We start from the raw sequence: 15,791 nt of genomic DNA, 5'->3' as shown, positions 1-15,791 counted from the left end.
TAACTCCATCATCAAGTTTGCAGACGACACAACGGTGATTGGCCTCATCCACAACAACGACGAGGCGGACTACAGGGAGGAGGTCCAGCACCTAGCGGCGTGGTGCGCCGACAACAACCTGGCCCTCAACACCAAGAAGACCAAAGAGATCATTGTGGACTACAGGAAGACTAAACCGGACACGCACACTCCAGTCCGCATCAACGGGACGGAGGTGGAGCGTGTCTCCAGCTTTAAATTCCTGGGTGTCCACATCTCCGAGGATCTTACTTGGAACCTCAACACTTCCACTCTGGTCAAGAAGGCTCACCAGCGTCTGTTCTTCCTGAGGAGACTGAAGAAGATCAACCTGTCTCTCCAGATCCTGGTGAACTTCTACCGTTGCACCATCGAGAGCATCCTCACCAACTGCATCTCAGTGTGGTACGGTAACTGCTCTGTTGCGGACCGGAAATCGCTGCAGAGGGTGGTGAAAACTGCCCAACGCATCACCGGTTCTTCACTCCCCACCATAGACAATATCCAGTGCAAGCGACGCCTGCGGAAGGCTCATTGCATCACCAAGGACACTTCCCACCCCAACCACAGACTCTTTACCCTCCTCCCCTCCGGCAGGCGCTTCAGGTCTCTCCGTTCCCGGACCAGCAGGTTCAGGAACAGCTTCTTCCCTGCTGCTATCACACTGTTGAACTCTAAACCACGGTGATAGCAGGACTCACTCCACCCATAGCACCCCTATTTATTTAGCTATTTATTCTGACCATAATGTACATTCTTGTTCACTGGAAATCATATTCATATTAGTATACTCTTAAAGTGTTTTCCATTTATTAGTGTATTCATACTGCCTTAACTTAATAAATGTATATATAGTGTATAATACTGACATAGTATATTCATATGTAAATAGTGTAATCATACTCACCCAGCGTACTTAGTGTTATAGTGTATTTTTCATACTGTTTTCTGCCATATTGCACTCGCACTCATCTAGTGCACCTCCCATACTTGTTCCTAAACTGTATATTTGCACATACTTGTACATACCCCACTGCAATACTCTTATTCTTATTTTTACAGTGTACATTTGCACATACTCTGCACTTTACTGCTGTTTTGCACTTCTGGATGGATGCTAACTGCATTTCGTTGTCTCTGTACTTGTACACTGCACAATGACAATAAAGTTGAATCTCTCTCTCTCTCTCATCTAGATCAAATAGGTGAGTCATACAATCACAATTACAGACAGATCTGCAAAACTCAAGACAGCTTCAGTCTTCGGTTATCCAGAGTCCCAGTAAGAGATGCAGTGTGCTGCTGCCCTCTGCTGATGGTCAGCACACATCGGCATAAAAATCATTAAGAGTCAACAACTGACACTTAATGAGCTCTGAATGCAAGTAAGGGCAAAGTGTTATTTTAAGAATTTTGTTGAAATCATTTTAAATAAATTTGGTTTGATTTTTAAAAGCCAGAAATGACATTTGTCTTTGATATACTGCCCATGCTGGTGTGCATGATAAGAAAAAACAACATTTATCGATGACAATAAAACTAAAACAAGATTAGAAAAATATACATACGAGTATATGGAGACCAAAATTGCAAGGGAGATTGACAATAGTGTGAAAAATTGTGGTATAAAAGCAGCAGTCAGCAAGTGTACGTTAACAGTGAACATCATGCATTCACTCCTTATTTGCTTGTATGTGTTTATTGTTTAATTGTATTTATTTAAAATATTAAATTATGTATTTATTTACTTAATTTTATTTAATATTTCGTTGTCTCATATGTTAAAAGGTCATACGCCATTGTCACTATTTTACTTGAATATAAGTTAAAGTTGATGCATCATTGCATGCAAGTACGCCTTTTTAACTTTTTAGCTTTTTTGCGTGTCCGTTCGCTCAGGTGTATTTTTTATTTTCTTTTATTATAATATACAATAGAATAAGAAGCAAAGTCCTTGAACAAACTATACCAAGTCTGTTATTTGCAATATAATATTCAATTATTATTATAAAATGTCGGTGCACTTTCCCCTATTAATTAAGGTAGATTCCTGTCAAATAGCGTATCTTATTACATAACTGTCAACAATAATGTTCACAAATATTCAGTGCGAATCTCGTGTAAACGTGGGGAATATTAAATTAATGTTTCTAACTCCTATTCGGTGTTGCATTTGTTCACTAGTCACAGAGAGAGGTCGTTTAATTAAACAGTTTGGAGAAATGTTTTCATGTTCTGTAAAAAAGTTACTCAGCAAATAAGACGCTCCGTCCCGTTTTGATGACGTCTACAATTTCAGTTTAATGAGGAACTGCCACTGGATTCGGAGAAGCATTTAAAAAAATCCAAAACACACACTTCTTCCCGTCAAACAGGTAGGACAGTCCTCTTTATCGTTCGTATGCATTATTTAGATGGATAATACGCGAAATGTTTGTAACAGTTTATGAAATCAATGCTGAAACGTAGTCGTGGTGACCCCATGACAGCTTAGCTTGCTAACTAGCTAACTAGCCCTAATGCAGGGGCGGTCAGTGCTACCAGCTAACGTTAACCCCGCTAGCTAGTTAGCTATCTACTGAGTACTGAATCGCTGAACGGAGGATATGACACGTATATAGCGTTTATATTGGCTAACTGGGGAGTTAGCTCCACAAAGTAACACGAGTATACAACTGTGTAAGGTGGTGGACGAAGGGATGGGTAACCGTGACAACACAACTGTAACGTTAAGCTGCGGAAGAGATGAGCACTGAGAGCGAGAGAGCGTGAAAGACAGGAGTGAAAACATCAGGATGGGACAGCAAAAGAAGGCATAAATACTCAAGTGTAGGGTTGGCATGGTGAGAAGGACATTGTAATGATAAAGTGACAATGTGCAGATTAAAACAGTAATCTGAACAGCACACTTTACATCACTGATGTGGAAATATCCAGCCGTTTATTGTGATCAGTGTCCAGAGATGGAAACATGCAGAGAAGCAGAGATGGCATGTGTCTGGAGAATTGCAAGTATGAGGCTGCTGTAGAAAGAAGACTAGAGTGTGAAGGGCAGAAAAATGTTCAAGATTTTTATATTATATTTGATTTATAGGACCTGGACAGTGAGGGGTATTAAATCATCAAGGATGCCCAACAACTAACCACAAAGAAGTCAGTGGATCCAAGGCATAATGTTAGACATTAAAATAGCTCCATCTCTAGTTATTTTTCTTTATTTCTACACATGCCGTTTACCTATTCTATATGACCAAGGGGGTCGGGGCTATTTCACTTAGTTATTGTTATTATTGCAATTTTATATAATGCTGACATGAAAAACTTCCATATGGGAAAGTGAGAGAGAATTGCATGCATTATGGCACATTTTGATGTGCCATTATAATCTGCTATAATACAAATAATGAATATACTATATATGCTCACTCATCCCTTACTTGGATATTGTCAAAGTCATGTTCAACAGCCATATAGTTTTTGTGTTTTGCATTGCTCCTTAAGGCTGGGATCTTGGATGGAGTGAGTGTTGAGCCCCTATGAGATGACTGACCAGGGCAACAACAACCAGAACATCTCCTGCAACCCCTTTGCTGCCCTCTTCAGCTCACTGGCTGATGCCAAGCAGTTTGCATCAGGCCAGAAACCAGAACAGTCTGCTGAACCACCATGTGAGTAGAGTTACTGGAGCTGCTGCCATCGTCAATGTATACGAGGAATCAAAATGTCATTCATAACAAAATGCCTTTACATACATCCAGATATAATTTCAGGAGAGAAACATCAGCATTTTTTATTTATTGTAAATCTAGGTCATATTAGCATTTTGCTTAATGTATCCACGTGGATCACACTGTACACTATCTTGTATCACAGTGGAGGACTCAGGAGAGAGCCAGTCAGAGTCAGAAAACTCTGTGTCAGACAGCATTGATGACAATGACGACTCCGTGGCAGAGATCAGCCGCTCCTTCCGATCCAGGCAGGAGCTGTGTGAACAGCTCAATGTCAATCACATGATCCAACGAATATTTCTCATCACCCTGGACAACAGTAAGTAAAAAAAAAAATGCAGAAAAACGATCAGATTTTGATCTGTATCTTATACACGTTTCATACAGCTTTATGTGCGTAGGACGGAGGTCTGTTGAATACCTGTAGGACCCAATAATATGAGACAGCTGACAGCAGTTTAGGTCTTCTTATTTTTGTTATTAGCCTATTATTATTATTAGCATCATAACTGCAGTAAAGTAGCGATAGTTGGCGTGGCAGACATTAACGACCCGACTTAATGTGTATAACTGAATGAAACAGTCGATTGATCTAAAGATGATATTGCTTTATTTTCATTCTGCACACTGTGGTGTAACGGTTAGCGATGCTGACTAAGGTGCAGGCGACGGAGGTTCAACTCCTTTGGTTCAAAAAGAAAGTGGCTGTAGCTGAAAATTAAGCATACGAATATTGCGTAAATAAATACACAAAGGCATATGGTTTTAATCATATTTCACATATTAAACAGAGTAAATATAAGTGTCTATTTCAACACAGAAATGTCCTTAAACATTACTGAAAACTCCTGTTCGCAAAAAATCTAAAGGGCTCGATATGAAAAACGGTAATAAAAATCCTCTCGTGACGTAGCTGCTAGAACCACTTTTATTTCCATATCGATTAGGTTGACGAGTTGGTTCAGATTCTGGAAAAAGGCAGAGACATGTGGGGAGAAACTTAGGGTTTGTTGAAGCCAACGAGCAGGTTAGTTTCACAGAGTATGTTGCCCGGGTAACTGCCTCAGAGTTATGCTGAACTGGCTTTGTGAAACCGAAAAACCAGAGTTTGGACTGGATTGTGGGACAAGAGTTAATCTAGTTGTTTGGGACGACGCGTCGACGCAAATTATTATTGTCGTCCCAGCCCTACACTTTTCCCTGCGGTACTTGGTTCAATCTAGAAGGGACATTAGACAGATGGACGGTTATCTTATCATGTTTCTAAATAGTCAGTTCTGATGTCTCCTTAGCAGTATTATATCTTTGAAAGTCACATTTGAGTTTCCAGTAAATACTGCAACAAATGACTCACCGCCCTTTAAACAATACAAAGACCGTGCACACTGATGTCTTGCTGTGTAGTCTCACTGTGAGTTGGCTGGGCCTTTCCACCGTTGAGACCACCTAAGGCTGAGTCATGACGATCAGGAAATGCAGGCTCAAAGCTGCCCTGTTTTTACATAGTAAGTAAAAACATGCTATGCATTTAACCCTCCTGTGTGTTGCTACCAGCCACGACAGTGAGGGTCTGGTATTGTTTTCACCGTGTGTGAGTCTATGTGTGAGTCACCAAGGAAAAATGTGGTCCTGGAGACACCTACTCTAGCGGGAACTACCACAGAAGCTGTTTTGAGTTAATTGCCAGGGGTTTACATTTCTGTCTGTTCGTCTGTGGACAGATTGTCAACGTGGTGGTGTCACAACTGTGCAAGATGCAGCCATAAAACTTTACAGGTGTGAAGTTGAGATAAAAAAGAAGGCTGAGTTTATTCTGAAGTTAATGTTAATGCTGTTCATTTATTTTTCAACTATAATTCATGCTTGGAGTGGTTTGTGTGACTGTTATGAAGGGGTTTTATGTGTAAAATGATTTGAGCAGATATTATTTTAAGGACCCTGGCTTTATTCACCCCTAGGTGACCCCAGTCTGAGAGGAGGTAATGGGATCCCCCCTCGCTGTGTTTACCTTGAGGAGATGGCTGCAGATCTGGATGGACAGGACTGGCTGGACATGGATAACATAGAACAGGTCAGATGAGAACAACAACCTGTTTTTATGTCATCACTCTATGTTTTGTTTCTCTCCTCTCAACAAATCACTAAATATTTGGTAGGATTGGTGAAGAAATGGCAACCGTAAAGCAATGCCATCACTTTGATACATTATGGAAGAAATGTGCATATGTGCTGATTTGTGTCCTCCAGGCTCTGTTTAACCGTCTGCTGGTACTCGAGCCAGGAAACAACCTCATTTACATGACATCATGCAGCGCTGTGAACCTGTCTGCTGACCGTGATGCTGGAGAGAAGTGTGCCATCCCTTACCTTTTTGCTTGTTACCAGAGGGCCAAAGAAGAGGTGCAATTCGTCCTACATGACTGTAATTGTAGCATGTTAATGCAACTATTTTCTGAAATGAAAGGCTGTTCATAGACAGTAGTTGAAACATAAAAAATAACCCATACATTATCCGTGCATTAGGTGACGAAGGTACCAGAGAAGCTATTGCCGTTTGCCGTTCGCTGTAAGAACCTGACAGTTTCCAACACACGGACGGTTCTGCTCACCCCAGAGATCTACATCAGCCAGAATATCTACGAACAGCTTCTGGACCTGTGGCTGGACGCTTTCAATGGAGCACGTGGGTTCAGAACTGTTACTTTTCTCATGTGTTTGACTTATTTATCTTGTCTCTCGTCTTCCCTCGAGTTTTCTCAGTTTCTTACAAAGTCGCTGTGTTTCAGAGCCAGAGGAGGTGGTTGAGTTTATGGAGGAGGTCATTACTGGCTTGCTCTCCGACCAGGAGGTGCGTACCTTCGAGGAGGTGATAGTACCAGTGTTAGACATCTTCCAGGGACGCATCAAAGACTTGGACCTGTGCCAGCCTCTCCTCTACTCCTACCTAGATGTTCTGCTCTATTTCAGCCACCATAAAGATATTGCCAAGGTCAGGAGACACACAGGGATGTTTGCAAATGTTATCATAAATTTGCCTACTCGCAACAACTGGTAATTTCAGTGCCCACTACGAATCAACTAATATAATATGTATATTATAGTATTATATATAAAGTGATCACATAATCATACGATTTACAGTATTGGTATAATATTTCTCGGGGTTTTTCCAAATCCTTAAACAGTTGTGTTTTGTGTTTTTTCTAGGTACTGGTGGAACACATTCAGCCCAAAGACCCAACTAATGGTCTGCAGTACCAGAAGACCCTACTGGGAACAGTGTTGAGTATCTCCTGCTTGTTGAAAACCCCGGGTGTGGTGGAGGGACATGGCTACTTCCTGAACCCCTCTCGCTCCAGCGCCCAGGAGTCCAAGGTCCAGGAGGCCAACATCCATCAGGTAAATGGATTCTATTTAGTTTGATGTTGCTGTTTTGTTTTGCCTTTTTTTCTTTTTTAGAAATGAAGGAAATCCTTCTATTTGGTGTGCGGATCTGTCTGTTTGAATTCTGATGGGTATTTCTCTGATCCAGCAATTAATCTACCGCAATCTGTGTGTGTCTTTCTTATCGCTCGTTTTTTTAAAGAAATGAAACCATTCAGTGATTGTCAAACTACAAATGTTTCAGGGCTTAAAATGTTTCCTGTCCTTGTGTTGCAGTTTATGGGCCAGTTTCATGAAAAGCTGCACCAGGTCTTGAAGAACTTGCTCCAGCGATCTGGTGAGACGCGCCACTTGCTGCTCACGTGGTTGGGCAGCTGTCTGCAGGCTAATGCTGGCCGGGCCAAGATATGGGCAAATCAGATGCCAGAGATCTTCATCCAGATGTATGCTTCAGATGCATTCTTCTTAAACTTGGGTGCAGCACTGATGAAGCTGTGCCAGCCTTTCTGCAGGCCGCGGTCACCCAAACTGCTTACCTTCAACCCTACCTACTGTGCCCTCAAAGAGCTGAGCGAAGAAGAGAGGCGCAATCGCAATGTGCACGTAACAGGTTAATACATGTTCAAATGGGCGTCAAAAACACTTCCCTTGTACCATTTCAAATACTTTGTATTTGTTTTGCTATTATAAGCAGGCTTATAGTTTTCATGATAGCAATTATGTTAATAGCAGCAGTATTTTCTAAAGGTTTACATTACATTTCATGACTAAATGACCGCCGATGTCTTTAACCAGGTCTCGACAAGGAAACCTGTCTGATCCCTATGCCCCCTCAGCAGCTGGTGGAGTCTGCACAGTCCTACAGCCTGCTGACTGAAAACCTCACCCTCACACAACTCACCCTGCATCTCGGCTTCCACAGGTACATACCTTCAACCATGCACCAACACAACTTCCATGAAGATGTTAAAGAGTATCTGTTTCAGGGATAAGATCCCTTAGAAGTGTAACGTACAGTGTGTTCCTCATGTTCGCACCATATGTCAGCATTAACCCATTAACCCGTATTGTCTTGTTCTGTTTGTGTCCATACACCTGTGCGCATGCATAACGTGCATGTGCAGACTCCATGAGCAGTTGGTGAAGATGAACCAGTCTCTCCACCGGCTCCAGGTGACGTGCCAGGAAGCCCAGAGAACAGGCAACCCAATGTCGGAGCAGCTCCTGGAGCAGTTTGAGCGTCTGATGATTGTTTACCTGTCAACCAAAGCTGTCACCACGCAGCCTGCCATGCTGCAATGCTGCCTTAATCTCCAAGCTTCCACGGCTGCTCTGCTGGTTCAGCTTGGTGTGGGGAACCAGGGGCCTGAACATGTAGCACTCAGTTTTCCCCTGCCCTCCCTACAGAGTACTATGCTCTGCTATGTACCAGGTAGGTCATATTTGAAAGCCCTATTTTAGCTTTGATTGTCAGACTGAACAATTGGGTTTAGGGGAGTCTGAACTATAAATAATCTTAATTTTCTCAGGTTCAAATTGGGTTAGGCTTCTTCATTTTTCATTTCTTTTACCTCCTAAATTAGAGCATGTGAAACAGTTTTGCCCCTTACTAAATAATAATGGAAAGAAATACAAATGTAGCTCCTGAAATGACCTGACTATTTCCTGACTATCACTATCAAATAGAGCCAATAACAAAATCTAAAAAAACGCTGCCAGCATGTAATTAATGATATTTCACTATTATTATCAGAATTGAGTTTTAATAATGAGTTATTGACCACCGCAGCGATCTGATGCAGGTCATATGAAAAATATCAGTTGAATCTGATTGGTTATATACATCCGACTGACTGAAGTGACTGCAGCTGCGCATGCAAGGAAGATGTTAGTCACTTGTATTACAATTATTCATTCATGCTGAACATTCTTTCATAGGATAGTCATTAATTAAGTGTGCCTTTTGTTTGTCAGAGTTTTTTGCAGAGAACCTGGGAGATCTTTTCATCTTCCTGCGTCGATTTGCAGACGATGTTTTGGAGACTTCTGCTGAAAGTCTGGAGCAGATTCTTAACTTCATCACTGTCTTCATGGGCAACGTCGAGAGGTATATGACTTGTGTCTCGGACATGCTTTCTGCTTTTAATATCCACAGACATCTATGGACTTTTCCATTTATACTACACTTGAGGGTCCATGTTGGTCTAGTGTTCCACACATGCACATTCCCCTAACCAAACTAAAGGCCAGTTGGTATTGGTATTGCACTATAACATTGTTTGCCAGGCTAGATGTCCACATAGGGTCTGCATGGACCCTTGTGGACATGGGAGAACTCTTGATATTTAAGCCATGTGGACTCTGCAGGCATGGAAATGGCATGAATTGGCCATAAATCTATCATGTCAGTGATTGTGGTCAGCTTAAAGGAGGTATTGTGAAGCCCAAATGGGGATTGAATGGTGCAGACATCTTAGAATGTTTGCTTCAATGCCAATTTTCCTCTGCACAACAGGATGAAGAACCCTCATTTAAGAGCAAAGCTTGCAGAGGTCTTAGAGGCAGTGATGCCCCACATGGAGCCACTGGCTTCTGGTGCTGCTCAGCCAATCGTGTTTCAGCGAGAGAGAGTCTTCTGCTCCTATAGACATGCACCTCAGCTGGCCGAGGCCCTCATCACTGTGTTTGTAGACATTGAATTCACAGGTATTGTATTCCTCACATGCTTTGACTTGATAGGCAGGTGAAGAGGTTGGGTTGTGTGTGAACACCTGTGTGGTTGCAAGATAAGGAGAGAAGCTGGATGCTGGATAAAGTGAAAACAAATGGAAGGTATTTATTTCGTTTCCGTCTCCTTTTTCAGGCGATCCTCATCAGTTCGAACAGAAATTCAACTACAGAAGACCCATGTATCCCATCCTCAAGTACATGTGGAGCAAAGAAAGCTACAGAGAGAGCATCAAGGTAGAAAACAAACTGGTGTCTTTGATTTTTCAAGTTGACTATTTCAAAATGTATGGTGGTATGATGATATTTTCACAGTGTTACACCCCACCCTATGGGGAGCCCTTTGGGGTGAACAACAATCCATCCTTGACCCCAATAAATCACAAAAAGACACCTTTTAAAACCATCAAAATCCACAGGATTTAATAACAGCCAAATGCAATGTACACATGGCCGGAATTCCACAAAACATGACAAAAACTGCACACAAAAAAGGCAGCAAGACCGGCAGCGTCTGCACAAGAGGCCTCCCTTCCTGCTGCTGGCACTGGAGCTTTTAAAGAGCTTCCTCCCAGGCAAGGTGCACCTCGTTGTGGGAGAAGCTCACCTGCAGCCACTGGAGGGGAAGAAGGGACAAGAGCACAGGGAAACATACAGCCGTAACAACAGCCTTACAACAAGATGCTCACTGGGAAAATTGTTATTATTGATTGCTGTGAGACTTATGTGGTGCATCGGATAATCCTCAGTCACAATCATGTGGTCTGCTGTCTAAATAGCTAGAAAGAAACACCTTAAATCTCTTTCTAATCTATTAGGAATAGTCACACTTAGAAATTCACTCTTAATGCAGAGTTTATGATCGGGCAGCTTGATCAATAGCAGAAGTTCATTTTTGGTGAGCAGCAAATGAACTTGTCTTTTTTTCCCCCCCTCACTCTCTCGCCACATTTCTCATTTCAGCATTTGGCGCACTATGCATCTGAGAACCTGGAGGCTATGAACCCCCCTCTGTTCCTCCGGTTCCTCAACTTGCTGATGAATGATGCCATCTTTCTACTGGATGAGGCTATTCAGGTAAGATCATAGAAACGTGCAAGACTTAAAGCCATTTTTGACAAATAAACTTTTCCATCACTATTATGTAGTATATGGTACGCTACCATTATTCATCGTTATTCACCACGGCATTTTCTTTTCTTGTAGTACCTGAGTAAAATCAAAGTTCTGCAGTTGGAACTGGATCGAGGGGAGTGGGAAAGCCTGGCCCCGGATGCCCGAAGAGAGAAGGAGTCAAGCCTGCAGATGATTGGACAGTTGGGACGTTTCCATAACATCATGTCTAATGACACCATCGGCACACTGGCCTTCCTCACCTCAGGTCAGGCAGCAATGATTTGATTCTTCATATTGGTTAATCCATTTGAAGTTTGCCTTCATCCGTCCCATCTGTGTTTTTCATTTTGCTCAGAGATCAAGGGGATATTTGTGCACCCCTTCCTGGCTGAGAGGATCATCTCCATGCTGAATTACTTTCTGCAGCACCTGGTGGGTCCTAAGATGGGTGCCCTTAAAGTCAAGGACTTCAGTGAGTTCGACTTCAAGCCCCAGCAGCTTGTCTCTGACATCTGCACCATCTACCTGAATCTGGGGTATGTGAACCCTCCTCTTTGTGCAATTGTGAAATAAAATGTAAATTAGCATAAAGTATTCCCTTTTTAAAAATATGTTTGCCATATCCTCTGGAGAAGAAATACTGTGGCACATTGCTGAGTAAAATCGCTACGTGGTTTCCAATTTTTAAAAAAAAGTGTGTTTCTGTCTTTGTCAGCGATGAGGAGAATTTCTGTGCTACAGTCCCAAAGGATGGAAGATCGTACTCTCCTACCCTTTTCTCCCAAACAGTTAGGGTACTGAAGAAGATAAACAAGCCAGGGGATATGATTGTGGCTTTTGGACTCCTTGCTGATAAAATAAAGGTATCATTTGACCTGGATAACACTAGAATACATGAGTACAATTTTTATATCTTTGTTTTATGAATCTATACAGTGTTCAATGTGGAGAGTACAGGTGGAAACACTCAGTTTGTTGTCGTTGTGCCTCTGTTTTAGTCCCATGCAGATAGACAGCAGCAGGAAGAGGAGACGTATGCGGATGCCCCAGATGAGTTCTTAGATCCCATCATGTCCACTCTGATGCTCGATCCTGTTCTTCTCCCTTCCTCTAATGTCACAGTCGACCGCTCAACTATAGCAAGGCATCTCCTCAGGTTAGTTTATTCCTAAAAAGCACAGACGATTCTCATTATTTGTTGGGATTAAAATTGGGATATCTTTGTCTTTTAATCACCGTTAATCACAGTTACTGAACAATAAGAACTTGTGCTGGAATCAAATAAGTAACCATTTTTTAAATGTTGTCCTGCACACAGTGACCAGACAGACCCTTTCAACCGCAGTCCTCTAACCATGGACCAGATCAGGCCAAACGAGGAACTCAAACAGCAGATCTTACAGTGGCTGGATAAGCATAAGCAGGAGAGGCTGCAGCTGGGACCCAGTGGTTAGCCTGTGATCCCTCACCATCATAAACGAGGACTGCATCCCTGTTTTCTTTACCGGCTCACATCTCGCGTGCTCCTGCTTCTTGGCTAATCCATGGTCTGCTTGCCTCTGTGGATTTCGTCCGACTCCTCTGGTCAGACTAACATTGCATTAGCCTTTTCATGCAGCCTTCATGCTCAGTGGATTCTCTCTGCGACAACAGTCCAGGCAATCTGTAGCCCACTGGCTGGTGACAACTTCAGAATCCCTACCAGTCCACACAGTAGCTGTTCGACTCCCATGATGCTCTATGGTAACGTAAATAGGGTGATACAACTGCTGTGAGTTAATGAGTAATTATTGCAATCAGAACTGTGGCCAGAAGTATCAGTTTCAACAGGACTTGTTGAATGTACTCTACTGTATGAACTCCTGACCAGCTGGCCCTAACCAGATTTTATACTGCAAGGGAAGTATTTTTGGGGAACGTGAAGACAGAACATGGATGGAAGTGTTTATGATTTGACCTCGATTTCACCTTCATGAAGAATACATTATGCAATGCCTTTTAAAGTTCTTGAATACCCCAAATTTGAGTTATTTTGGTTAAATCTGAAGCAGCATTGTAAATACCAATAGGAATTAAAGGCAAGGCACACGTAACACTGAATTGAATTGTCTTTTATTTTAGTGGAAATAATCTAGATTTACTTGGAGATGTTAAAAATATTGCTCACCTCTGAAGCACAAAACCATACTGTGTACACTTGTTTCTGTATTTTAACATATACGTATAGAAAAGAGTCTTTGCATCTTCCAATGTACCAGCCTTTAATCAAGCCCTAAGTAATTACTTTGTTAGAATCAGAGAGCTTGCTAACTCACTATTTTGCAGTTATTGTGCAATAATTACAATATTTTCAACCAGGATGTAGTAGAAATAAAATGAAATTCTACCTAAAAATGCTAGAATGCATACTAAAATTGCTTGATTGTTGACTGTGGCATTGATGGACACTCTTGTTTAGTATACCTACAGTGGTTACAATTAATACTAATTGATAGTGGTGTGATGGGAATCTCAAAAAGCAGAGTACTAAATTGTGTAGTATTGTTTCGTCCTTGGAAAATCATTTCTTTTCTCACAATTTGTCTCAATTGTATAGAAAAATATTATAAAATAAATAAATAAATCTTGGATTTTAGAAAAGCTCCCTTCAGAGCAACAGAAGATGTAATGCAGTCCTGGCTGTGTAGTAAACTGATCCTCATGTTTGCAGTCTGTGAAGTGGCCCTTTGAGACACTGAGCAGTGATCATTGGCACAAAGAGGCTGAAAGATACTATCGAACACCACTTTGAATTTCAAATCTGAATTGCTCGAACTGGAAAAAAGATGGTGGCTGCTCTTGAAATGTTCAATCAATTGTCTCCTAGACTGTCCACCAAAGGAAGACCGACTCAATCTGAGGGGAAATTAAGCCATGCAGTTGCATAATCATGCTTCATAATATATCTACAATGCCTAGTTTTAACAAATTTAGAGAGGGTGCAAGTCTAAATAAACGGCAAGTCTGAACATTCGCTAATTTGTCCGGTGCGTCTTTGAGTTGAATAGCTTCTCAGGTCGATGTTTCCAAAACTCAAATCTTGTTGCAGTACATGAGCTTGCAAAAATATATTCTTGCTAGAGTATTTCCAACATGATAAAAGATCACAATATCAACCCCTATGATTGTTAATTTTGAAGGTCTTCACAATGATCACACTTGTTGTGATTGTTCATGATTTTTGATCGGCAGTGTATTCTGTATAATAATCATCATTGACAAACCTTTTGAGTTAACAGTCGCCAGATTAACTGATGTATCCTGATTTAGCATTTTGAACAGATTTTTTTGTTGTGTGCAAGCGTAGTGCGTTCTTATGTGGGCAAACAAATGATCAAGAGAATCGGTGCCTAAAACCAAGAGCCTTGCAGTAAATGTCAGCAAATGAGGATCTGACTTTCATACTCTTACGAGACATAATTATGAGTTTGTTTCTTAAGGGCATACAGGGAGCTGTGGGTAGAATATAAAAGAAAAGATCAGGAAAAGGTGACCCGTTTTTGAGTCAACGGGTTTAATTCAAAAGTGTGGTTGTATAAAATGGCAAAATGTGAGAGACAGATTATGTATTTGTTGGCATGCCCTCATACTGTATGTTGAATATCTACCACCTGAATGATTACATTGGTTAAATTATAATGCAATATTTTTTTTGTTTTAATTGTGAGTAAAAATGTTTATTTTGGATGTACAGTATGATTAAGAAATAAAACTAATGTGCGTTATATAAAATATTGTTGTGTTCTCTTTCAGAAATACAAGTGTTCAGTTCATTGCATACTTGCAATGAGTGTTTCTGTTAGCAGAGCATTAAATAATATTCATGAAATTGATTTAAAAAAAACAAGTTTGAATATAAATATATAATTTTTAGCAGTATTTTATATTTTTAAATGCCACAAGCTGTTTAAGAACCAAGTTGGGGTAAATATTTCTCTGGGAAATTATAAATCTCAAAACATTTTATCCTCCTTTAATCGACTAATAATATACTAATAATAGTACTAATATCAACTGTGTATTAGTTTTGAGGGTTCTTACATTGCTATATTATGTCCCCAAGTCCTTTCTAAACAGCTTGTATGGTATAGTGGTGCCTAGATGTCAGGCAATCACAGCAACTATGTGTGAAATTCCTTAGAGCCAGAGCCCCTCGTGTACTGTATGTACTTACAATTCTTACACGGCTTTAGGAGCTCAAACAAATTTGTTTTTGGCCACTTGAGCTCCCATCTTTTTAGTTTAGAGCCGCTAATGATTTTAACTTGCACAGTTATTTAACACAATGACCCTAAACACTATTATTGTATTAAAATTAGCTGTTTCTATCAATGGGCATCAAGAACAACACTAGTTAATTTGGCTGTCCTATATATGATCATGACTTTGAGTATTGTACATATATTACATATAATTACGTTTAAATTAACCCTTTGCATGTAGTTTGTGGTCGTCAAACGACATTGTCTTTATAGTTGATTGTTAATCATAAATACATTGCTTATTACTTAATAATTAGTACATCAACAACAATAATAGTACAACAGCTATTATGATAATAATAAAAAATACGACTAATATCAATAATAGTAGTGGGGAATAGGCTATAATAGAATGAAAAATAATTAGAGCAGTAAATGCAAAAACAACAATAGAAATAATGATAGTAGTGTCAAGCAGCATGGTCCAGATGTAACCCTGAGGAGAGAAGAGGAGCTGTGCGTATCATACGATAAACCCCGGCAGATCTCAGGGCTGGTCCTGAGCCAGCCCTTA

At 40.8% G+C, this 15,791-nt stretch overlaps 2 protein-coding genes across 2 annotated transcripts in view; one reads left to right on the top strand and one right to left on the bottom strand.

Annotated features, from left to right (window-relative positions):
* psph (phosphoserine phosphatase) overlaps nt 1-15,791 on the bottom strand; it is a 178,342-nt gene that overhangs the window by 37,187 nt on the left and 125,364 nt on the right. The gene's annotated exons all lie outside the window — the stretch shown is intronic.
* Nucleotides 2,309-14,747, top strand: ube4a (ubiquitination factor E4A). The gene is made up of 20 exons (XM_084020167.1): nt 2,309-2,393; nt 3,520-3,686; nt 3,892-4,068; nt 5,708-5,820; nt 5,997-6,149; nt 6,273-6,432; nt 6,536-6,738; nt 6,957-7,148; nt 7,410-7,743; nt 7,929-8,055; nt 8,258-8,565; nt 9,108-9,240; nt 9,649-9,839; nt 9,997-10,097; nt 10,824-10,937; nt 11,067-11,241; nt 11,332-11,512; nt 11,692-11,839; nt 11,975-12,132; nt 12,295-14,747. Exons 2-20 carry the CDS (start codon nt 3,560-3,562, stop codon nt 12,428-12,430), a joined length of 3,231 nt encoding a protein of 1,076 aa, XP_083876293.1. The 5' UTR covers nt 2,309-2,393; nt 3,520-3,559; the 3' UTR covers nt 12,431-14,747.

Source organism: Eutrigla gurnardus (genome assembly GCF_963514095.1).
Source record: "Eutrigla gurnardus genome assembly, chromosome: 10".
NCBI lineage: Eukaryota > Metazoa > Chordata > Actinopteri > Perciformes > Triglidae > Eutrigla > Eutrigla gurnardus.
The sequence above is the reverse complement of the archived record's forward strand: the minus strand, read 5'-3'. Positions and strand labels throughout refer to the sequence as shown.